The following is a 24,400-nucleotide window of genomic DNA, read 5'->3' on the forward strand; positions in this document are numbered from 1 at the left end:
GAGCGAGGGGCGGGGCGGAATTATAATCTAACCAATCACAGAGCGGTGCGCGGTTTGAGGGGCGGGGACAGGGCGCGGCGCATTCACTCACTGACCCAAATAGCGGTGGGGCGGTAAAGCGGGGGCGGGATTAGGGAGCTCGTTGACCAATCGCGCTGCGGGGTTTGTTACATTGACAGGCGCAAAAACGAATCAAAACTCAGGAAGCACAAACTAGCGGTACAGGACGACAGCCGCGATCTTATTGATCAGGAGAAGCAAATTAACGGTAAAAACAACCAATCAAAGCGCTCGACACAGATTTAGAGGCGGGGATTTACCGCTGTCGCCCAATCACAGGCTCTGTTTTGGTAGGAGTGGGCGGATCCCCGCAGAGCCAATGAGGACGAGCCGCGGCGAGTACCGGAAGTGAAGGGGTCCCCCATGATGGAGGCCTGGGTGCGCTTCAGCGCCCAGAGCCAGGCCCGGGAGCGCCTCCTCAGGTATAACCTCAGCTCCCCCGGGCTCAGCAGGGAAAAGGGAGGTGGTGGAGCTTCATAGGGAGCGCTCACAGGGATTACAGAACCCTCAGAACCCTAGGAGGGGAATCACAAAAATCCCAAAATGCCAGGAAGGCGGGTGGGCCTTAAACCCCCAGAAAAAAGCAGGAGGTGTCTGAGGTTTTGGGGTAATTTTCTCAATGTCTTTCCACATTTTTGACTCCCTCGTTGTCCCCAGGGCCGCCCAATACGCCTGTACTTTGGCTGGGGCCGCGCTGAGCCGCTCCGAGGACAATTCCAGAATTTTGAGCCGCCTCCAGCAGCTGGAGGCTCATCTGAGCCTGGGCCGCAAACGTGAGTACCGGGGGCGGGTTTGAGGGAAAACAGAGCGGGTTTAGCACCTACAAACCCTTTTTTTTTGTCCTTCTGAGGCGTTGATTTAGAAGAATTAAAGACTGGAGTCAAAATAGATAGTGCTGAGATAATGTAGCCGGGATTTTCCTTTTGCTAATAAAAGGCAGACTGAAAAAACTGATAAATCACTGAAGGAACTGATAAATCACTGAAAGAACTGATAAATCACTGAAGGAAGTGATAAATCACTGAAGGAACTGATAAATCACTGAAGGAGCTGATAAATCATGGAAGGAACTGATAAATTATTGAAGGAACTGATAAATCATGAAAGGAACTGATAAATCACGGAAGGAACTGATAAATCACTGAAGGAACTGATAAATCACTGAAGGAACTGATAAATCACTGAAAGGACTGATAAATCAGGGAAGGAACTGATAAATCACTGAAAGGACTGATAAATCAGGGAAGGAACTGATAAATCACTGAAGGAACTGATAAATCACTGAAAGGACTGATAAATCAGGAAAGGAACTGATAAATCTTGGAAGGAACTGATAAATCAGGGAAGGAACTGATAAATCAGGAAAGGAACTGATAAATTATTGAAGGAACTGATAAATCACGAAAGGAACTGATAAATCACGGAAGGAACTGATAAATCATTGAAGGAACTGATAAATCACTGAAGGAACTGATAAATCACTGAAGGAACTGATAAATCAATCATAGGACCTGTCAAACCAGGCTTTTGCATCCCGAATAATCAATAGACCCCCATGAATACAATACAATCATAAATCAAACAGTCCTGAAAAAAAAAAAACAAACCAGGATTTAGCTGTCACTAACACTAAAGGTTAGAAAGTCAGAGTTGAGGAAGACAAACTTTCTTCATCATTTTGGGACCCCACCCCATAAAAACCACCACTGACCCATTTCAAAGAATAAATTACACCTGTTTAATTGTTTTTTTTTTGGGCTAATTACCATACAAAGCAGGGAATGGGATGTACCAGAGTTATGAATGTGCATTTGTGTTTTGGGTATTCAATACTCCTGGACATAAAAAGATCATCTGTAAATTGTGTGTGTGTATTTGGGAGCCCCAAATGTCCTGTCTGGTGTCGTAATAAACATAAATAAACCTGCACTTTCTAACTTTAAACTGTTAGAGACTCTTTGCCCCTCATAGTTGGATATTGGTATCAGATTAATATCTATAATTTTTAAATAAATCACTTTTTTTCCTGCAGTGCTGCGTTTGGGGGGCTCTGCTGAGGCTTTGGGGGGAGCCCAACGTTCTCTGCATCTCCCTGACCCCGTCCTGAGGTTCTGCCTCACCTTGTCCCACCTGAACCGAGCTCTTTTCCTGGCCTGTGACAACGTCCTGTGGGCCGGGAAAACCGGGATTCTGCCCCACCTCGACACGGAAAAGTGGAGCCAGAGATCCTTCAGGTGAGCTGGGAGAGGGTGGGGTGGTGGAGGAATTACTGTGGAGGGCAGGGAGAAGGGATTTTGCAGAGTTGAGATGTTTTAGAAACATTTTTTTTTTTAAAAAAAATATTTTTAAAATAATAATAATAATCATTATTATTATTACAAGGGTGGAAACATTATTATTATTATTATTATTATTATTATTATTATTATTACTACTACAAGGGTGGAAACTTCTTCTTCTTCTTCTTCTTCTTCTTCTTCTTCTTCTTCTTCTTCTTCTTCTTATTACAAGAGTGGAAAATTATTATGATTATTATTATTATTATTATTGTTATTATTATTATTGTTATTATTATTATTGTTATTATTGTTATTATTGTTATTATTACAAGGGTGGTGGGTAAAGAGGGTTTTGCCTTCAGCCACCAGCCTGGGCTAAAGGAAAACCCCAAAGAGAAAAAGGGGAAAGAGAGAGAGAAAAGAGAGATAAAGGGAAAAAAGGAGAGAGGCAAGAGAGATCAGGCAAAGAGGAGGAGAGAATTTAGAGAGCAATCACCTTGTTACAATAAATTCTATCTCTTTTTGTGTTGAATATTCTAATTTACACACCTTGTTCCAATCCATATAATCTCTTTATGTGTTGAATATTCCAATTTACAGTGACCAACCATTCTGTCTCTTTCTGTGTTGAATATTCTAATTTACACACCTTGTTCCAATCCATATAATCTCCTTTTGTGTTGAATATTCTAATTTACAGTGACCAAAATACAAAACCTATAAACTTTGCCTGCAGCCCATAAGAACTGCTACATCACCGTGTCATTTTATATTCTAAACTCTAAAAGCCACATTTCTTATCTGTTTTCTGCCTGATGTCCTGTCTGGTGTCATAAGAAACATAAATAAACCTGCACTTTCTAACTTTAAACTGTTAAATATAAATAAACCTGCACTTTGTAACTTTAAACTGTTAAACATAAATCGGTATTAGATCAATATCCATAGTTTTTTAATAATTCAGACCAGAGTTATGAATGTGCATTTGTGTTTTGGGTATTCAATACTCCTGGACATAAAAACTCCCTGTGATCATCTGTGGATTGAGGTGTGTATTTGGGAGCCTCAAATGTCCTGTCTGGTCTTGTAATAAACATAAATAAACCTGCACTTTCTAACTGATCGTGGTCAGTCTCCCCATTTCTCCTTCAATCCCTGATAATTTCCCCCTCTCCCATTTTTGTTTTCCCCAGGTATTTTCTCTTTGCCCTGGTGGTAGTAGGAATTATTAACCTCACTGAAATGATATATAAATTTTTGGAAAAATCTGAGTAAAATGGGATTCTGATCATGGTCAGTAAATCAGATTCTGATCATGGTCAATCTCCCCATTTTCCCTTCAATCCCTGATAATTTCCCACTCTCCCATTTTTGTTTTCCCCAGGTATTTCCTCTTTGCCCTGGTGGTGAACCTGAGCCGGGATGTTTATGAAATCCGCCTTCTGCTGGAACGAGCTGAAACCACCAAAAAACGTGGGAAAAGCCCAGAAAACAATCCCCACCTCCAAACTGAGAGCAAAATCCAACGTTTCCAGCTCCAGCTGCAGCTCCAGCTGCGTCTCCTGCTCCGAGTTCTCCGGGAAAATCCTCCCCTTTTCCTGGACCTGCTGAGGAATGTTTGTGACCTGGTGATTCCCCTGGAAAAGCTGGGGCTGTGCAGGAGCAGCCCTGGAGTTCTTGGATTTTGTGGTTTCTCCTCCTCTGTGCTCTCCATCCTCACCATCCTCCATCCCTGGCTCAAACTGAAACCGTGAAAAAAAAAAAAAAAAAAAAAAAAAAAAGGGATTTTTTTTTTTAAATTGGGATTTTTGGGAATATTTTGAGGGGGTTGTGACACTTCTGGTTCATTTTCATTCTCATTTTTGACTCCTTTTTGGAGCCACAGCAGTGGATTCAGCGTTGGATCATCAGCTCCCAAAATATTTTCCTTCCCATTGACTTTTCCAGGAATTTTAGGACTTTTTTTTCAGGAATTAGCTCCTAAAATATTTTCCTTCTCATCGACTTTTCCAGGAATTTTAGGACTTTTTTTTCAGGAATTAGCTCCCAAAATATTTTCCTTCCCATTGACTTTTCCAGGAATTTTAGGACTTTTTTTTTTTTTCCCAGGAATTCAACATTTCCCCCCTTATCTGCCTTTAACTAACAGGGAATATTTTGGGGCTGGAAAATGGGGATTTTTTGGGTGATGAAGCCACAAAGGTTTTGATGGCAGAGAGTAAATCCAACCCCAAATTGTTTTGGATAATTTTATAAGAAATCTGAGTGTAGGAAGAGGAGAATGAGGAATGAGTGTCAGGGATAAATCTGTGACTTTGGGAGGGAAATAAAGGCTGGAATTTTCCTTCCTGAACCTCCCAGGGAAAGGAAATAACCAGAACAATTTTTTTCTTTTTTTTGAGGAAAAAAAAATCAAAGTGTGGCTCAGCTCTCTGTGGGGATTTGTGGTGCTGCTGCCTCACTAAAATTCCCTTTTTTTTCCCCTGGATTTTGTGATTTCATGAGGCCCCCAAACCAATTCTGGTGTCTGTTACTAACCCTGGACACGCTGAGCTGGGAATTATTTAATTCCAGAGGTAAAATGCCCTTGGATCTGTCTCTGGGAGAGCAGGAATATCCTCTTGAAGGTTTTTTTTTTTGGGATGTTTCCCACTCCTGGGCTTTTTTTTTCCTGAGAAAATGAGGTTTTTAAAGGACTTTGGAGCAGTGTAAATATCCCAGTGGGGGATTGGTGTGGGTGGGAAGGACTCCAGGGAGGGGGAGTCCCACAATATCAATGTGTAATTAATGAATTAATTAAATTATTAAAGTGTAATTCCTCGTGTTCTGGGATTTTGGGAAATGCAGGATATTGGGATGGGCTGGGAATGGTGGACTGGGAGAACTGGGCTGAACTGGGGCCACTGGGGTGGGACCTTTCTGTGGTTTCAGGGGAATTTTGAGAAACCTGGGAATTGGGGAGGGAAAATTCCTGCTTTTCCTGAGGTCAAAAAGTGTGTGGGGGACACCCAGTCCCTTCCCTGTCCTTTCCCTGTCCCTTCCCATTCCCATTCCATTCCCCTCCCATTCCCATCCCAGTCCCCTCCCATTCCCCTCCCAGTCCCATCCCAGTTCCCCATCCCAGTTCCCCATCCCAGTTCCCTCCCAGTCCCTTCCCTGTCCCAGTCCCCTCCCAGTCCCCTCCCAGTCCCATTCCCAGTTCCCCCATCCCAGTTCCCCCATCCCAGTTCCCCATCCCAGTTCCCCATCCCAGTTCCCCCATCCCAGTTCCCCATCCCAGTTCCCCCATCCCAGTCCCCATCCCAGTTCCCCATCCCAGTTCCCCATCCCAGTTCCCCCATCCCAGTTCCCCATCCCAATTCCCCCATCCCAGTTCCCCATCCCAGTTCCCCATCCCAATTCCCCCATCCCAGTTCCCCCATCCCAGTCCCCATCCCAGTTCCCCATCCCAGTTCCCCATCCCAGTTCCCCATCCCAATTCCCCCATCCCAGTTCCCCCATCCCAGTTCCCCATCCCAGTTCCCCCATCCCAGTTCCCCATCCCAGTTCCCCCATCCCAGTTCCCCCATCCCAGTTCCCCATCCCAGTCCCATCCCAGTCCCAGTCCCCTCCCAGTCCCATCCCATTCCCAGTTCTATCCCAGTCCCATCCCAGTCCCATCCCATTCCCATCCCAGTCCCCTCCCATTCCACAGGGCTGAGGTTTGGGCTGGGAAAATGGTGCAGGAGAAGGATTTTGGAGGAGAATTTGGGTTTTCCAGTGACATTTGGGCATTTGGGAAGGAGAAGGAATTTTGGAGGAGTGGGAGGAGGCTCCCCCTGTGCCTCAGTTTCCCCTGTGACCCTTTTTGTGCTGCTGGGCCCAGCCTGGGTGGTGCAGCCTGTGGTCACAGCTGGAGCTGCCACACTCACTGTTTGTCTGGTTTTTCTCCTCCTTTCTTGAGTTGTTGTTTTTTTTTTTCCTTTTTTATTTTTTTTATTTTTTTTTTTTTTAAATTAATTTTATTTTTATTTTTTTCTATTTTTATTTTTTTATTTTATTTTATTTTCTATTTTTTTAATTTTATTTTATTTTATTTTTTTCTATTTCTATTTTTATTTTTTTTATTTTATTTTATTTTTATTTTTTTTTCCTATTTTTATTTTCATTTTTTTTTTTCCCCCAAGAATTCCATCCCGTCCCGGCAGCACAAGTTTCCCTCTGTCCTAAATCGCAGAGTTTGAATTTTTTATTTATTTATTTTTTAAATTTTTTTTAATTTTTTTTTTCCTGAATCCAGTCAAAACCTCATTCCAGGAGGTGGCAGTGTCACATGGAGGACGTGGCAACCCCAAATCCACCCAAAATCCACCAAAAATCCACCAAAAATCCACCCCAAACCCCCCCAGACACTTTTTATTCCAAATTCCCCTCCTGACAATCCCCAAGGGGAAAATCCAGGTGTCACTTCCACCTCTTGTGTGGTTCAATCCTTGGGGAAAATACACATTTTTCCATCCCATTTTCCCCAGAAAAATTAAAAAAAAAAAATCTTTCACTGCCCCCCAAAACACCCAACACCCCCCAAAAAATCCTGCACCCACCTCCTCTTTTATTCCCATTATTTCTCCTTTTTTCCTTTTTTTTTTACCATTTCTCCTGTTTTTTATTTTTTTTTTCCTGAACTCTTTGCTCCCTCCCTCCCAAAAAACCACATTTATTTTTAGCAGCCAATTGAAGATGAAGGAGGAGGGAAAAATACACTGAAAAAAAAAAAAAAATAAAAAAGAGAGAGAAATGTTGTCCTGGCTGGAAGAAGAAAAGTCACCTTTGAGCTGCAGTTTGACCATGTGGAATTTGAGAAATTCGGGGTTGTTCCTGGTGCTGTTCCTGCTCTCAGGTAACCCCCCAAAAATAATTTGATTTTTAGACAATTTTGGGGTGTTTTGGGGCTGTTGAAGGAGGGTTTATTATTTATTTATTCATTAATTTGAGTGCAGCCAAAACCTGGTTTTTCTTCTATAAATATCTGGGATAAAAACAGGTTTGGTCAATATATTTTGGAGGGGAAAAAGACTTAAAATCTTCTTGGATTTGGGGCGGGGAGGGGAAACTGTAAAAGGGAATAAAACCTGGTTTAATTTTATATATTTATATGGGAAGGGGAAACTAAAAGGAAATAAAACCCGGTTTAATTTTATATGTATATATTTATATGGGAAGGGGAAAGTGTAAAAGGAAATAAAATCTGGTTTAATTTTATATATTTATATGGGAAGGGGAAACTAAAAGGAAATAAAACCTGGTTTAATATTATATATATATATATATATGTATATGTATATATATATATATATGGGAAGGGGAAACTGTAAAAAAGGAAATAAAACCTGGTTTAATTATATATATATTTAATTATATATATATATATGGGAAGGGGAAAGTGTAAAAGGAAATAAAACCTGGTTTAGTTATATATATATATTTAATTATTTTTATATATATATATGGGAAGGGGAAGTGTAAAAGGAAATAAAACCCAGTTTAATTATATATATATATTTTTTTTTTTTAAATTTTTTTTTTTTGGGAGGGTGGAGAAGGAAAGAGAAAAAAAAAAAGGATTTTTCCACCCCAAACCCCAATCTCAGGCCCCTCCGTCACCTCCCCAGGGTTTTGTAAAGGATTCAACATCGACGTGGGACATCCCAGGGTCTTCCAGGGACCCCCCGAGGCCCAATTCGGGTACCGGGTCCTGCAGGGGGGGGACACGGGGGACAAATGGTGAGTGACCCCAGGGGGGAAAGGGAAACTGAGGCAGGAAAGGGGAAACTGAGGCAGGAAAGGGAAACTGAGGCAGGAAAGGGGAACTGAGGCAGGAAAGGGGAAACTGAGGCAGGGAAGGGAAACTGAGGCAGGAAAGGGGGATTGAGGTGGGGAGAGGGAGAAGGGAAAGGGAAAGTGAAGTAGGGAGGGGGGAAATGAGGTTGATAAGGGGAAACTGAGATAGGAAAGGGAAAAGTGAGGTGGGAAAGGGACACAGGGACAGACACAGGGACAGACAGACACATGGACAGACAGACACAGGGGCAGACACACGGGCAGACACACGGGCAGACACACGGGCAGACACACGGGCAGACACAGGGACAGACAGATGGACAGACACACGGACAGACAGACAGAGGGACAGACACACGGACAGACAGACAGATGGACAGACACACGGACAGACAGACAGAGGGACAGACACACGGACAGACAGACAGATGGACAGACACACGGACAGACAGACAGAGGGACAGACACACGGACAGACAGACAGAGGGACAGACACACGGACAGACACACGGGCAGACACAGGGACAGACAGATGGACGGACACACAGACAGAAATGGCCTTGGTGCCACAGTGTGGGGTGTCCCCTCTGTGTGTCCCCTTTGTGTCCCCCCAATGTCCCCTCTGTGTTCCCCCAATGTCCCCCCTGTGTCCCCAATGTCCCCTCCATGTCCCCCCAATGTCCCCTCTGTGTCCCCAATGTCCCCTCTGTGTCCCCAATGTCCCCTCTGTGTCCCCCCAATGTCCCCTCTGTGTCCCCAATGTCCCCTCCATGTCCCCTCTGTGTCCCCAATGTCCCCTCTGTGTCCCCCCAATGTCCCCTCTGTGTCCCCAATGTCCCCTCCATGTCCCCTCTGTCCCCCCAGGCTCCTGGTGGGCGCCCCATGGGATGGTGACGGCCAAGGCGACATCTACAAGTGCCACCTCCAGAACTCCTCCTGTGCCAAGGCCAACCTCGGTATCCATGGGGCGGGTGGGCTGTGACCCCACTGAGACTTTGGGGTCCCCCTAAAACAGTGCCACCACCCCTGTCCCCTGTGACCCCACCCCTGTCCCCTCTGACCCCACTCCTGTCCCCTCTGACCCCCCTCCTGTCCCCTCTGACCCCCCTCCTGTCCCCTCTGACCCCACCCCTGTCCCCTCTGACCCCACCCCCGTCCCCTCTGCCCCCACCCCTGTCCCCTCTGCCCCCACCCCTGTCCCCTCTGCCCCCACCCCTGTCCCTCTGACCCCACCCCTGTCCCCTCTGACCCCCCCCCTGTCCCCTCTGACCCCACCCCTGTCCCCTCTGACCCCACCCCCGTCCCCTCTGACCCCCCTCCTGTCCCCTCTGACCCCACCCCTGTCCCCTCTGCCCCCCCTCCTGTCCCCTCTGACCCCACCCCTGTCCCCTCTGACCCCCCTCCTGTCCCCTCTGACCCCCCTCCTGTCCCCTCTGCCCCCCCTCCTGTCCCCTCTGACCCCACCCCTGTCCCCTCTGACCCCCCTCCTGTCCCCTCTGTGTCCCCACAAGGGGCTGCAGCTCCCTGGCTCCACAGCAGCGCCGGACGCCTCGGGATGAGCCTGGTGGAGTCCAGGGATGGTGGGTTTGTGGTAAGCACAGAGGGAAACTGAGGCACGGCACAGGAGGGGATGGAGGGAAACTGAGGCACAGCACAGGGTGGGATGGAGGGAAACTGAGGCACAGCACAGGGTGGGGATAGGGGGAAACTGAGGCACAGCACAGGGTGGGATGGAGGGAAACTGAGGCACAGGAGGGGATGGAGGGAAACTGAGGCACGGCAGAGGGTGGGATGGAGGGAAACTGAGGCACAGCACAGGATGGGGATAGGGGGAAACTGAGGCACGGCAGAGGGTGGGATGGAGGGAAACTGAGGCACGGCACAGGGTGGGATGGAGGGAAACTGAGGCACAGCACAGGATGGGGATAGGGGGAAACTGAGGCACAGGAGGGGATGGAGGGAAACTGAGGCACGGCACAGGGTGGGATGGAGGGAAACTGAGGCACGGCACAGGGTGGGATGGAGGGAAACTGAGGCACGGCAGAGGGTGGGATGGAGGGAAACTGAGGCACGGCACAGGGTGGGATGGAGGGAAACTGAGGCACGGCACAGGGTGGGATGGAGGGAAACTGAGGCACAGCACAGGATGGGGATAGGGGGAAACTGAGGCAGGGCACAGGGTGGGATGGAGGGAAACTGAGGCACGGCACAGGGTGGGATGGAGGGAAACTGAGGCACAGCACAGGATGGGGATAGGGGGAAACTGAGGCACGGCAGAGGATGGGATGGAGGGAAACTGAGGCAGGGCACAGGGTGGGATGGAGGAATATAAATATAAAGAATAAAAAAGGAACAAATACATACATAAAACTAATAAAACCACACATTATAAACAAGAACATAAAACAAGGAAACAGATACATATATAAAACTGATAAAACCAAAACACACACCACTAAAATCGTGTCCTCATTTCACCCCCATCAAGGTGTGCGCCCCACTTTGGTCCCAGGAATGCGGCACCTCCTTGTTCACCTCTGGTCGTTGTGTCCAACTCAACGAGGAGCTCCAAGTTATGGGAACCATTGCACCCACAGCACAGCGTGAGTGGGACTGGGGTGTACTGGGACGTACTGGGATGTACTGGGATATACTGGGATGTGCTGGGATATACTGGGATGTGCTGGGATATACTGAGACGCACTGGGACGCACTGGGACGTACTGGGATGTACTAGGACATACTGGGACATACTGGGATATACTGGGATGTACTAGGACATACTGGGATGTACTGGGACATACTGGGACATACTGGGGTGTACTGGGATATACTGGGACGCACTGGGATGTACTGGGGCATACTGGGACATACTGGGATATACTGGGATGTACTAGGACGTACTGGGGCGTACTGGGACGTACTGGGACGTACTGGGACGTACTGGGTTGTACTGGGATGTACTGGGACGCACTGGGACGTACTGGGACGTACTGGGACATACTGGGACGTACTGGGATATAGTGGGACGTAGTGGGACGTACTGGGATATACTGAGACGTAGTGGGATGTACTGGGATGTACTGGGACGTAGTGGGACGTACTGGGACATACTGGGACATACTGGGTTATACTGGGACATACTGGGTTATACTGGGACATACTGGGTTATACTGGGACGCACTGGGACGCACTGGGACGCACTGGGACGCACTGGGACGTACTGGGACGTACTGGGACGTACTGGGGTGTACTGGGACGCACTGGGACGCACTGGGACGCACTGGGACGCACTGGGACGTACTGGGACGTACTGGGGTGTACTGGGACGCACTGGGACGCACTGGGACGTACTGGGACGCACTGGGACGTACTGGGATTTACTGGGACGCACTAGGACGCACTGGGATGCACTGGGATGCACTGGGACGCACTGGGATATATACTGGGACGTACTGGGACGTACTGGGACATACTGGGACATACTGGGGGCTGTGTCACTCTGGTGTCACCGTGTCCCCTCCCTTTCCAGGCTGCTCCACGTTCATGGACATCGTCCTGGTTCTGGATGGCTCCAACAGCATCTACCCCTGGGAGGAGGTGCAGGAATTCCTGGGGAACATCCTGGGACGGTTCTTCATCGGGCCTGGGCAGACCCAGGTGTGTCCCCAAGGTTGGGATGGTTTGTCCCCAAGGTTGGGATGGTTTGTCCCCAAGGTTTGGGTGTCCCCAAGGGTTGGGATGGTGTCCCCAAGGTGTCCCCAAGGGTTGGGATGGTGTCCCCAAGGTTGGGATGGTGTCCCCAAGGTGTCCCCAAGGTTGGGATGGTGTCCCCAAGGTGTCCCCAAGGGTTGGGATGGTGTCCCCAAGGTTGGGATGGTTTGTCCCCAAGGTGTCCCCAAGGTTGGGATGGTGTCCCCAAGGTTGGGATGGTTTGTCCCCAAGGTGTCCCCAAGGTTGGGATGGTGTCCCCAAGGTTGGGATGGTGTCCCCAAGGGTTGGGATGGTTTGTCCCCAAGGTTGCGATGGTGTCCCCAAGGTTTGCAATGGTGTCCCCAAGGGTTTGGATGGTTCGTCCCCAAGGTTGGGATGGTGTCCCCAAGGTTGAGATGGTGTCCCCAAGGTTTGGGATGGTTTGTCCCCAAGAGTTGGGATGGTTTGTCCCCAAGGTTGGGATGGTGTCCCCAAGGGTTGGGATGGTTTGGGTTGGGATGATGTCCCCAAGGTTTGTGATGGTTTGTCCCCAAGGTTTGTGATGGTTTGTCCCCAAGGTTTGGGATGGTTTGTCCCCAAGGATTTGGGGAACTCCCTGTGGATTTGGGGGACTCCCTGTGGGTTTGAGGGATATCCCTGTAGATTTGGGGAACTCCCTGTGGATTTGGGGGCTCCCTGTGGGTTTGGGGGATATCCCTGTGGATTTGGGGAATTCCCTGTGGATTTGGGGACTCCCTTTGAGTTTGAGGATATCCCTGTGGGTTTGAGGCATATCCCTGTAGATTTGGGGATCTCCCTGTGGCTTTGAGGGATCTCCCTGTGGATTTTGGGGCTCCTCTGGCTCTGACTCCCCCCGTTCCAGGTGGGGGTGCTGCAGTACGGGGAGAGGCTGGTGCAGGAGTGGGCGCTGGGGCAGCACAGCACAGCCCAGAGCCTGCTGGAGGCTGCCCAGAACCTGACCCGGCAGGAGGGCAGGGAGACACGCACGGCCATGGCCATCCGACAGGCCTGGTGGGCTCGGGATGGGAACACTCCGGGAGTGGGACTGGGGGGGACTGGGGGTGGGATTGGCACCAGGATGGGGAGTGGGAGTGGGGCTGGGACTGGGATAAAAATGGGGATTAGGGTTTGGGTTGGGGGGTTGGGATTTGAATAGGGATTGGGATCAAGTCAGGGTTTGGATTGGGATTGGGGTTGGAGTTGGGATTGGGGTCAGGATTGGGGTTGGGAGTTGGGATTGGGAGTTGGGATTGGGGTCAGCACTGGGACTGAGATCTGGGTCAGGGTTACAATTGGGATTGGGGCTGGGATCAAAATGGGGATTAGGGTTTAGGTTGGGGGGTCGGGATTTGAATAAGGATTGGGATTGGAATTGGTATCGGGCTTGGGATCAAGTCAAGATTGGGATTGGGGTCGGAGTTGGGATTGGGGTTGGGATTGGGGTCAGCACTGGGACTGAGATCTGGGTCAGGGTTACGACTGGGATTGGGAGTGGGGCCGGGACTGGGATCAGAATGGGGATCAGGGTTTAGGTTGGGAGTCAGGATTTGAATAAGGATTGGGATTGGAATTGGTATCGGGCTTGGGATTGAGTCAAAATTTGGATTGGGATTGGGGCTGGGAGTTGGGATTGGGGTCGGAGTTGGGATTGGGAGTTGGGATTGGGGTGGGAGTTGGGATTGAGATTGGGGTCAGAGTTGAGATTGGGGTTGAGGTTGGGAGTTGGGATTGGGATTGGAGCTGGGATTGGGGTCAGCACTGGGACTGAGATCTGGGACTGGGGCCAGCATTAGGATGGGGATTAGGGCCTCACTCCTCCAGCCCCATCCCCACAGCACAGAGTCCTTCAGCCCGGCCCGGGGCGGGCGCCCGGGGGCCACACGACTCCTGCTGGTGGTGACGGACGGGGAGTCCCACGACGGGGACGAGCTGCCGGCCGCGCTGGCCGAGTGTGACCGGCACAACGTCACCCGCTACGCCATCGCCGTGAGAACCCCACTGACCCCTCATCCTGCATTTCCCTGAACCCCAGGGGAATCTCCCACTGACCCCTGTCCCTCTCCCAGGTCTTGGGGCACTACCTGCGTCGTCAGCAGGACCCCCAAGATTTCATCCGGGAGATCAAATCCATCGCCAGCGACCCCGATGAGAAATATTTCTTCAACGTCACGGATGAGGCCGCCCTCAACGACATCGTGGACGCTCTGGGGGATCGGATCTTCGGCCTGGAAGGTGCTGGGCTGGTGGGAAGGGCTGGGAATTCCGGCTGGGAATTCCAGCTGGAGGAACAAAGTCTCCTTTGGTCAGGCACCCACGGGAACAACGAGAGCGCCTTTGAGCTGGAGATGTCCCAGATTGGTTTTTCCCTCCATCGCCTCGAGGTGATCCCGTTGGAAAGAGGGAGATTGACTTAACCCATGTTGATCGATCAATCAGGCTCGATTTTATTTGTTTTCTCGCTTATGTTTATATTCTAAAATAATTAGTTCGTACATATTGCAAAAGCCAAGCATTTATATTTTAGATAATTAGTTTGTACATATTGCAAAAGCCAAGAATTTATATTTTAAATAATTAGTTCATACACATTGCAAAAGCCAAGCTCCTGATTGGCAGTGACTAAAGAATAACTTATTTCATGTTATATCAGCATAATTCAACAGTTGTATCGCCTTGTAACGTTCAGTTCTTCTTTTTTTTACGATTTCAGTTTCTCTCCATGTTTCTCTCCAGTTTCTCTTTATGATTTCAGTTTCTCTGGCCTTGTCTTAGCTTTTAGTCACAATATTATTCTAAGAGCTATCGTGTCTCTTATTCTCTACTCATTTTTTCAGCTATTTTCTCTACATGATCCCACTAGGGAAAAAAAAAAAAAAAAAAAAAAAAAAAAAAAAAAAAAAAAAGTGGAAAATAACCCTTATCCCATCTCAGCCCTGGGATGGGAGAATGACTTTGGCGGGGATTTGGGAATCCACTGAGACGTTGTTGACGTGGCAGGACGGGATCCTCTTTGGGATGGTCGGATCCTACGACTGGGAAGGAGGAGTGCTGGAGCTGGGACGGCGTGGGCTCGTCGTCCCGCCCCGGGGAGCGTTCCAGGAGGAATTCCCGCCGGAGCTGAGGAACCATGCGGCCTATCTGGGTATGGGGGGTCCCCAAGGGATGAGGGTGTCCAGAGGGATGTACAGAGATGTTCCATATCTTTGGGATTTTGAGATGAATTAGGGGGTGTTTCGTGTGCTGGAGATCAGGGGTGAAGTGGGGATGTTCCATGTAGGGGATATTTGGGATGCAGAAATGTTCCATGTTCCATATCCCAGGGGATGCTCCATGTCCTGTCCTGTATATTTGGGATACTCCGTGTCCTGTATATTTGGGGTGTCCTGGGGCTACTCCATGTCCTGTACTTTTGGGATCCCCTGGAATACTCCATCCTGTATATTTGCCCTGAGATGCTCCATGTCCTGTATATTTGGGATCCCCTGGGGCTGTTCCATACTCCAGGGATGCTCCAAACCTGGATATTTGGGATGCCCTGGGATGCTCCAAACCTGTATATTTGGGGTGTCCTGGGATGCCCCATGTCCTGTATATTTGGGATATCCTGGAATATTCCATGTCCTGGATATTTGGGATGCCCTGGGATGCTCCATGTCCTGGATATTTGGGATCCCCTGGGGCTGTTCCATACTCCAGGGATGCTCCAAACCTGGATATTTGGGGTGCCCTGGGGCTACTCCATGTCCTGTATATTTGGGATGCCCTGGGATTCTCCATGTCCTGTATATTTGGGATCCCCTGGGGTTACTCCATACTCCAGGGATGCTCCAAACCTGGATATTTGGGATGCCCTGGGATTCTCCATGTCCTGTATATTTGGGATCCCCTGGGGCTATTCCATACTCCAGGGATGCTCCATGTCCTGTATATTTGGGATACTCCATGTCCTGTATATTTGGGGTGCCCTGGGGCTACTCCATGTCCTATATATTTGGGGTGTCCTGGGATACCCCATGTCCTGTACATTTGGGGTGCCCTGGGATGCTCCATGTCCTGTATATTTGGGATCCCCTGGGATGCTCCAAACCTGGATATTTGGGATGTTTGGTGAGCCAGAAATGCTCCATGTTCCATATCCCAGGGGATGCTCCATGTCCTGTATATTTGGGATATCCTGGAATACTCCATGTCCTGTATATTTGGGGTCTCCTGGGATTCTCCATGTCCTGTATTTTTGGGGTGTCCTGGGGTTACTCCATACTCCAGGGATGCTCCATGTCCTGTATATTTGGGATGCCCTGGGATGCTCCATGTCCTGTATATTTGGGATCCCCTGGGCCTACTCCATACTCCAGGGATACTCCATGTCCTGTATATTTGGGGTCCCCTGGGCTACTCCATGTCCTGTATATTTGGGATGCCCTGGGATGCTCCATGTCCTGTATATTTGGGATACTCCCTGTCCTGTATATTTGGGGTATCCTGGGATGGTCCATGTCCTGTATATTTGGGGTGTCCTGGGATATTTGGGATGTCCTGGGATGCTCCACATCCTGTATATTTGGGATCCCCTGGAGTTACTCCATCCTGGATTAGGGATGTCCAAACCTGGACATTCAGGGTGCCCCAGGGACCCCCCTGTCCCCCCCAGGGACCCCCCTGTCCCCCCCAGGGACCCCCAGGGCTGTCCCTCCCCCTGACCCTCCTTCCCCCCCAGGCTACTCGGTGTCCTCACTGCAGCTCCCAGGGGGGCAGCCCCTGTTGGTGGCCGGTGCCCCCCGATTCCAGCACAAAGGCAAAGTCGTCCTTTTCCAGCTGCACCCCGCGGGGGCCGTGACGGTGTCCCAGGTGTTAATGGGTGAACAGGTGAGGAGAGGTGGCCTTGAGGCTCTTTGGGGTGATTATAGACCCCCAACCTCCTCCCCATCAGCCTCACATCCCCTTTTCATCCCCAGATCGGCTCCTACTTTGGCAGTGAAATCTTGGCCCTGGACCTGGAGGGAGATGGGGACAGTGACCTGCTGCTGGTGGCTGCCCCCACCTACCTGGGGGGACAGAGCCGAGAGACAGGGAGGGTCTATTTGTACCGTGTGGGGCAGGTGAGGGGGCTGGGGTGGGCATTGGGGTGTGATTGGGGGACTGGGAGGATCTCAGGATGCAGAAGGATTGGAGGGATGCAAAGATTTAGAGGGGAGGGCAGGAAAACTGGGAAGATCTCAGGATGCAGAAGGATTGGAGGGATGTAAGAGTTTGAAAGGGATTTGAGAGGATTTGGGGGGACACAATGGGATTGAGGTGTTGTCTCAAAACCTGAGAGACCCTCCTGCACCTCCCAGGACCGTGTGACCCCTGTGGGATCTCTGCACCCCGAAGCAAAGGCACAAGACTCCAGATTTGGCTCTGCCTTGGGCGCAGTGCCCAACCTGGGCCAGGACGGGCTGGCTGGGGCCGTGGTGGGAGCCCCCCTGGAGGACGAGCACCGAGGGGCTCTCTACGTGTTCCACATCTCCCCACACACCTTCTTACCCCAGTACAAACAGGTGAGGGGGTTTTGGGGGGACTGCTGGGACATTGTTGTGGTTTGAAAGCAAAATGAGTGAGAGGCTCCAAGTTAGGGATGTAATTTAATAAGGAGAAAGGTAAAAAGGTAAAAATAAAATAAATTAAAAAGAATTAAAAATAATTAAAAATAAAATAAAATAAAAAGAATTAAAAATAAAATAAAATAAAAATAATTAAAAATAATTAAAAATAAAATAAAATAAAATAAAATTAAAATAATTAAAATTAAATTAAAATAAAATAAAATAAAAATAATTAAAAATAATTAAAAATAAAATAAAATAAAAATAATTAAAAATAATTAAAAATAAAATAAAAATAATTAAAAATAAAATAAAATAAAAATAATTAAAAAATAATTAAAAATAAAATAAAATAAAAATAAAATAAAAATAATTAAAAATAAAATAAAATTAAAATAAAATAAAATAAAAATAATTAAAAATAAAATAAAATAAAAATAAAATAAAATAAAAATAATTAAAAATAAAATAATTAAAAATAATTAAAAATAAAATAAAAATAAAATAAAAATAAAATAAAAATAAAATAAAATAAAAATAATTAAAAATAATTAAAAATAAAATAAAATAAAATCAATGCAATAACACAAAGGAGCACTGCCAGAGTCAGAACACACCCTGAGCAGGGTGGGGGGAGCAGTCCAGGGGAGGGGCTCTTCCTGAAGCAGTGATCCCACAGAAAGGTCTGGGAGCTCTGGTCCTCTGGGAATCCAGTGGCTCAGGGCTGCTTGTCCTGTCCCAAATCCCAGATTCTCTCCAGGTGGGAATGCTTGGCTCCTCCCCCTGGGCATTGGGAGCATCTCCCAATGGGATGAGGAGTCGTGCAGTGGCTCCTTGATGGCCCATTAAACAGAGAGAGCTCCTGGAGGGAGTTCCCTGTGAGTCCTGGGCAAGGCATTGATGGGCCATGAGCAGAAGAGCCCAAAGGAGGGGCCTGGGAAAACACTGCCCCACCTGGTTCCAACAGCTCATGGGGATGGGGATGGGATAAATACTGTGTGCACATCCTACACCACAGCCCAGGACAGAGCACAGCCCCTGCAGGAACCCCCTGGTGATCCCACCACCACCACTCTTGGTTTCTCAGCGCGTCGAGGCCGCGGCTCTCGGGTGGAGCCTCAGATATTTCGGGATCAGCCTGGACGGACGGATGGACATGGACGGGGACGGGCTGGTGGACGTGGCCGTGGGGGCCCAGGGGGTGGCCGTGCTGCTCAGGTGAGTCGGGGTCAACAGGGGTTGGGGACAAGGAGACCCCCGGGGACAGGGATATCTTGGGAACAGGGACGTGGAGAAGGAACAGAGACACCCCAGGGACAGAGATATGTGGGTTATGGAGACATTTAGGGGGCTCCGTGCCTCAGTTTCCCCTTCCAAGAACCTGGGGATCCTCCTGAGGATCCTCTCCATGCCTCAGTTTCCCTTTGCAAGAACCTGGGGATGTTCCTGGGGCTCTCCCTGCCTCAGTTTCCCTCTTATAAGAACCTGGGGATCCTCCCAGGGCTCTCTGTGCCTCAGTTTCCCTCTTATAAGAACCTGGGGATCCTCCCAGGGCTCTCCATGCCTCAGTTTCCCCCGTGACAGGACCCAGGGCAGGACCAGGTGTGTGTCCCTGTCCCTACCTGCCCCAGGTGAGCTCCCAGGTGTGTCCCAGGTCCCGCCGGATCGTCCAGGTGTCCCCGTGGGTGTCGGTGGAGCCGGGGGCCGTCAGTGTCACCCGCAGGAATTGTCACCGCGGCGGCTCCGGCGCCGTCTGCCTCAGGGCCAGGATCTGCTTCCGCGCCCGGACGCGCCCGGGGAGCCCCGAGGACGGGAGTGTTGGTGAGTGGGGGTGGTGGGGGGCCTGGGGAATCCTTGGAGTATCCTTGGAGTATCCCTGGAGTATCCTTGGAGTATCCCTGGAGCATCCCAAAGGCTCCTGGAGCATCCCTGGAGAATCCTTGGGGAATCCTTGGAGAATCCTTGGAGTATCCCTGGAGCATCCCAAAGGCTCCTGGAGCATCCCTGGAGAATCCTTGGGGAATCCTTGGAGAATCCTTGGAGTATCCCTGGAGCATCCCAAAGGCTCCTGGAGCATCCCTGGAGAATCCTTGGGGAATCCTTGGAGAATCCTTGGAGTATCCCTGGAGCATCCCAAAGGCTCCTGGAGCATCCTTGGAGCATCCTTGGAGTACCCCTGGAGTATCCTTGGAGAATCCTTGGAGCATCCTTGGAGCATCCTTGGGGAACCCTTGGAGAATCCTTGGAGAATCCCTGGAGAATCCCTGGAGAATCCCTGGAGCATCCCTGGAGCATCCTTGGAGCATCCTTGGAGCATCCCAAAGGCTCCTGGAGCATCCTTGGAACATCCCAGGGTTTTACATCTTGGGCTGTCCCCCCGAAAATCCCAGAGTGGGATCCATAGAGAGCCTGGGAGCATCCCAGGAGCATCCCAGAGTGTCCCTGGATCATTCCTGGAGTGTCCCCAAGGTGTCCTGGAGAATTCCTGGACCATTTCTGGAGCATCCTTGAGGGCCCTGGGTCATCACACATCCCAGAAAACATCCCAAAGGCTCCTGGAGCGATCCCTGGAACATCCCAGAGCGTCCCTGGAACATTCCTGGAGTGTCCTGGAGAATTTCAAGAGCATTTCTGGAGCACTCTGAGGGCCCTGGGTCATCACACATCCCAGATATTCCCTTAATATTTCCAGAACACATATTTATTTATTTATTTATTTATTTATTTATATTTATTTATTTATATTTATATATCTGGTGATCCTGGAGCACTCCTGGAGCATCCCTGGGAATATCCTGAATTGTCCATTGAATACCAACAGAGCTCTGCTTATCCCTGGAGCGTTCCACGACACCCTGGAGCCTCTGAGCCCTCCCTGGAGCCTCCCCTGGAGTTCTCACCCCTCCCAGAGATGTTTTTCTCGCTCCTGACCCTCTCTCTGTCCCCAGATCTCCAGTACAACATTTCCCTGGAGGAGAAGAGCCCGGGACACCGCGCTGCCTTCGACTCCGGCGCCCGGCGGCGGCTCCAGCGCCAAATCCAGCTCCCCGTGGGGAGGCAGAGCTGCACCCGAGTTCCTTTCCACGTCCTGGTCAGTCCCAGGAATTTTTTCTGCTCTCCAAATTCCTGGGGTCTGCTTGGAATGAGTTTTTTGGGATATTTTATCCTGGTCAGCCCCAGGAATATATTTTATATTTAATATATTAAATATAAATTTAATGAGTTTTTTTGGATATTTTGCCCTGGTCAGTTCCAGAATCCTCCCTGCCCTCCAAATTCCTGGAATGAGTTTTTTGGGATATTTTATCCTGGTCAGCCCCAGGAATTTTTCCTGCTTTCCACATTCCTGGAATGAGTTTTTTGGGGATATTTTGTCCTGCTCAGCTCCAGAAATTTTCCCTGCCCTCCACATTCCTCCCTGGAATGAGTTTTTTGGGATATTTTGTCCTGGTCAATCCCAGGATTTTTTTCCTGCCCTCCAAATTCTTGGAATGAGTTTGATGGGATATTTTATCCTGGTCAGCCCCAGAAATATATTTTATATTTAATATATTAAATACATATTTAATGAGTTTCTTGGGATATTTTGTCCTGCTCAGCCCCAGGAATCCTTTTCCTGCCCTCCACATTCCTGGTTGGAATGAGTTTTTTGGGATATTTTATCCTGGTCAGCCCCAGGAATATATTTTATATTTAATATATTAAATATATATTTAATGAGTTTTTTGGGATATTTTGTCCTGCTCAGCCCCAGGAATTTTTCCAGCTCTCCACATTCCTGGAATGAGTTTTGACGGATTTTTCTCTGAGTTTTGATGGATTTTTCTCTGAATTTTGATGGATTTTTCATTCTGAGTTTTTTGGGATTTTTCTCTGAGTTTTGATGGATTTTTCTCTGACTTTTGCTGGATTTTTCTCTGACTTTTTGATGGATTTTTCTCTGACTTTTGCTGGATTTTTCTCTGAGTTTTGATGGATTTTTCTCTGAGTTTTTTGAGATTTTTCTCTGAGTTTTGATGGATTTTTCCCTCTTATTTTTGATGGATTTTTCTCTGAGTTTTGATGGATTTTTCTCTGAGTTTTGATGGATTTTTCTCTGAGTTTTTTGGGATTTTTCTCTGACTTTTGCTGGATTTTTCTCTGAGTTTTTGGGATTTTTCTCTGAGTTTTTTGGGATTTTTCTCTGAGTTTTTGATGGATTTTTCTCTGAGTTTTTGATGGATTTTTCTCTGACTTTTGCTGGATTTTTCTCTGAGTTTTTTGGGATTTTTCTCTGAGTTTTTGGGATTTTTCTCTGAGTTTTTTGGGATTTTTCTCTGAGTTTTTGATGGATTTTTCTCTGAGTTTTTGATGGATTTTTCTCTGAGTTTTTTGGGATTTTTCTCTGAGTTTTTTGGGATTTTTCTCTGAGTTTTTGATGGATTTTTCTCTGAGTTTTTGATGGATTTTTCTCTGAGTTTTTTGGGATTTTTCTCTGAGTTTTTTGGGATTTTTCTCTGAGTTTTTGATGGATTTTTCTCTGAGTTTTGATGGATTTTTCCCCTGATTTTGCAGGACACCTCGGATTACCTGCGTCCCGTCCGGCTCAGCCTCAGCTGGGCCCTGGATGTGTCTGCGGGGTCGGTGCTGGACGAGGCATTTCCCACCTCTCTCCTCAAACTGGTTTGTACTGGGGAAAAAAAAAGGGAAAATTGAGGGAAGGGCTCATTTTAAAATCCCCCCTGTGTTTTTCCCAAATCTCCCCATGAATTCCTGGAATTTCCTTAGAAGGAGTTTAAAAAAAAAAATATTTTACAGATTATTTTACAGACAAACAAACCCTAAAAAAAAAAGGTAAAGAAAACTAATTTTTTTTTTTTTAAAAAGGGGAAATGGTAAAAATAGTAAAAAATGGTGGGTTTATTTCCAAAACACTAAAAACCATTTTTTTTTTTAAAAAAAGGGCAAATGGTAAAAATAGTAAAAAATGGTGGGTTTGTTTCCAAAAAAATATCTAAAAAAATCAAATAAAAAACTAAATAAATCTAAATAAAAAAGTAAATAAAAGTAAAAAAATCAAATAGGGAAAAAAAAAAAAAAAAAAAAAAAAAAGACAAAAAGAGTAAAAAAACCCCCAAAAGGTAAAAATATCAAGAAGACAAAAAAAAAAAATTTACAGACAAACAAACCCTAAAAAAAAAAGTCAAAAAGGGTAAAAAATCCCATTTTTTTTTTTTTAAAAAGGGCAAACGCTAAAAATAGTAAAAATGGTGGGTTTATTTCCAAAACACTAAAAAAGGGTAAAAGAAACACTAAAAAGGGTAAGAAAAAAAATCAAATAGAAAAAAAAAAAGTAAAAAAAAAAAGTTAAAAAAACCCCAAAAATAGTAAAAAATATCAAGAAAACTAAAAAAAAAAAAATTATTTTACAGACAAACAAAGAAACCCTAAAATAAAACCACCCCTGGACACCACAACCCCCCTTTGGCTCTTTCCAGATCCCCTTTTTCAAGGAGGGAAAAAAAAAAAAAAGTTAAAAAAAAGTTAAAAAAAATCCCAAAAATAGTAAAAAACATCAAAAAAAAACCAAAAAAAAAAATTATTTTACAGACAAACAACCAAACCCTAAAATAAAACCCACCCACAACCCCCTTTTGCCTCTTCCCAGATCCCCTTTTTCAAGGAGGGAAAAAAAAAAAGTTAAAAAAAAATTAAAACCCCCCCCCCCCCAAAATTGGTAAAAAACATCAAAAAAACAAACAAAAAAAAGATTTTCTCTTACAACCAAACCCTAAAATAAAACCCACCCACAACCCCCCTTTGGCTCTTTCCAGATCCCATTTTTCAAGGAGGGAAAAAAAAAAAAAGTTAAAAAAAAGTTAAAAAAAATCCCAAAAATAGTAAAAAACATCAAAAAAACCCCCCAAAAAAAATTATTTTACAGACAAACAACCAAACCCTAAAATAAAACCCACCCACAACCCCCCTTTGGCTCTTTCCAGATCCCCTTTTTCAAGGAGGGGAAAAAAAAAGTTAAAAAAAAATTAAAACACCCCCCCCAAAATTGGTAAAAAACATCAAAAAAACAAACAAAAAAAAAGATTTTCTCTTACAACCAAACCCTAAAATAAACCCACCCACAACCCCCTTTTGGCTCTTCCCAGATCCCCTTTTTCAAGGATTGCGGCGACGACGACGCGTGCGACACCGACCTTGTCCTGGAGGCCGCCGCGGACATCGCGGGCTCCAGGTACCCCCGGTGTGTCCCCCCAAAATCCTCCCCCTTTCCTGGGCCCCCAGAGCTGTGTGTGACCCCCCGGCTGCAGGCAGAGCCCCCACGTCGTGCGCAGGGGCAGCAGGAGGATGTTGGTGCAGGTGCAGCTGCAGAACCGCCGGGAAAACGCCTACAACGCCACTTTGGGGATAAACCTCTCCAGGAACCTGCATTTCTCCACTTTGGTGCTGCAGGTACGGCCTGCGGGAGGGCAGGGGGGCCCTGGTGAGCGGCAGACACTCCAAATTATCCCAAACCAGGGTAGAAACCCAAGTTTTTGGAGAAAAAATACATTTTTGTCGCACCCCGTTCCAGGTGGGATGGGTTGAAGTCCATTGGGTCCCTCCAAACTCTCCCAACCAGGGTAGAAACCCAAGTTTTTGGAGAAAAAAACCATTTTTGTCCCATCCTGTTCCAGGTAGAATGGGTTGAAAGTCTATTGGGGTCCCCAAAACCCCAAACTCTCCCAAACCAGGGTAGAAACACAAGTTTTTGGAGAAAAAATAATTTTTGTCCCACCTCATTCCAGGCTGAAAGTCCATTGGGTCCCCAAAACCCATTTCAAGTGGGATAAGGGGAGTTTTGCTTTGTTCCCCAACCCCACCCAGGGTAGAAACTCAAGTTTTTGGAGAAAAAACCATTTTTGTCCCACCCCATTCCAGGTTGAAAGTCCATTGGGTCCCCAAAAC

The 24,400-nt window shown here is 47.5% G+C and overlaps 2 protein-coding genes and 1 long non-coding RNA gene across 3 annotated transcripts in view; 2 read left to right on the top strand and 1 right to left on the bottom strand.

Moving 5' to 3' along the window:
- The first annotated feature begins 352 nt into the window (after window positions 1-352).
- Window positions 353-4,735, top strand: PEX11B (peroxisomal biogenesis factor 11 beta). Its single transcript, XM_083879091.1, has 4 exons — window positions 353-482; window positions 718-833; window positions 2,093-2,294; window positions 3,724-4,735. Exons 1-4 carry the CDS (start codon window positions 424-426, stop codon window positions 4,091-4,093), a joined length of 747 nt encoding a protein of 248 aa, XP_083735217.1. The 5' UTR covers window positions 353-423; the 3' UTR covers window positions 4,094-4,735.
- On the bottom strand, window positions 2,398-3,237 carry LOC310919657. The gene is made up of 2 exons (XR_014591837.1): window positions 2,889-3,237; window positions 2,398-2,835 (listed from the first exon to the last, which is right to left on the bottom strand). It is a non-coding gene; the product is annotated as an uncharacterized lncRNA (long non-coding RNA).
- Window positions 4,736-6,000: 1,265 nt separating the features above from the next.
- The window catches only part of ITGA10 (integrin subunit alpha 10), a gene marked incomplete at its 3' end in the record, with an annotated part of 23,033 nt that continues 4,633 nt past the window's right edge, over window positions 6,001-24,400 (top strand). Inside the window, exons 1-19 of the mRNA XM_083878823.1 lie at window positions 6,001-7,218; window positions 7,991-8,102; window positions 9,024-9,115; window positions 9,671-9,750; window positions 10,648-10,762; window positions 11,692-11,819; window positions 12,736-12,884; window positions 13,709-13,859; window positions 13,940-14,105; window positions 14,181-14,254; window positions 14,871-15,015; window positions 16,591-16,739; window positions 16,829-16,972; window positions 17,210-17,413; window positions 18,546-18,676; window positions 19,113-19,279; window positions 20,407-20,549; window positions 22,013-22,120; window positions 23,602-23,936. Of these exons, the coding sequence (XP_083734949.1) occupies window positions 7,167-7,218; window positions 7,991-8,102; window positions 9,024-9,115; window positions 9,671-9,750; window positions 10,648-10,762; window positions 11,692-11,819; window positions 12,736-12,884; window positions 13,709-13,859; window positions 13,940-14,105; window positions 14,181-14,254; window positions 14,871-15,015; window positions 16,591-16,739; window positions 16,829-16,972; window positions 17,210-17,413; window positions 18,546-18,676; window positions 19,113-19,279; window positions 20,407-20,549; window positions 22,013-22,120; window positions 23,602-23,936 (2,645 nt within the window). The 5' untranslated portion in view covers window positions 6,001-7,166. The remainder of the gene's footprint in view (window positions 7,219-7,990; window positions 8,103-9,023; window positions 9,116-9,670; window positions 9,751-10,647; window positions 10,763-11,691; window positions 11,820-12,735; window positions 12,885-13,708; window positions 13,860-13,939; window positions 14,106-14,180; window positions 14,255-14,870; window positions 15,016-16,590; window positions 16,740-16,828; window positions 16,973-17,209; window positions 17,414-18,545; window positions 18,677-19,112; window positions 19,280-20,406; window positions 20,550-22,012; window positions 22,121-23,601; window positions 23,937-24,400) is intronic.

Source organism: Zosterops lateralis, assembly GCF_965231275.1.
Source record: "Zosterops lateralis genome assembly, chromosome: 27".
NCBI lineage: Eukaryota > Metazoa > Chordata > Aves > Passeriformes > Zosteropidae > Zosterops > Zosterops lateralis.

Bases quoted from the DNA above. Each gene is read 5' to 3' on its own strand.
- PEX11B (XM_083879091.1), top strand. From the start codon at position 424: ATGATGGAGGCCTGGGTGCGCTTCAGCGCCCAGAGCCAGGCCCGGGAG. The intron at 834-2,092 runs GTGAGTACCGGG...TTTTTCCTGCAG, and splicing joins TCTGAGCCTGGGCCGCAAAC to TGCTGCGTTTGGGGGGCTCT. The intron at 2,295-3,723 runs GTGAGCTGGGAG...TGTTTTCCCCAG, and splicing joins TGGAGCCAGAGATCCTTCAG to GTATTTCCTCTTTGCCCTGG.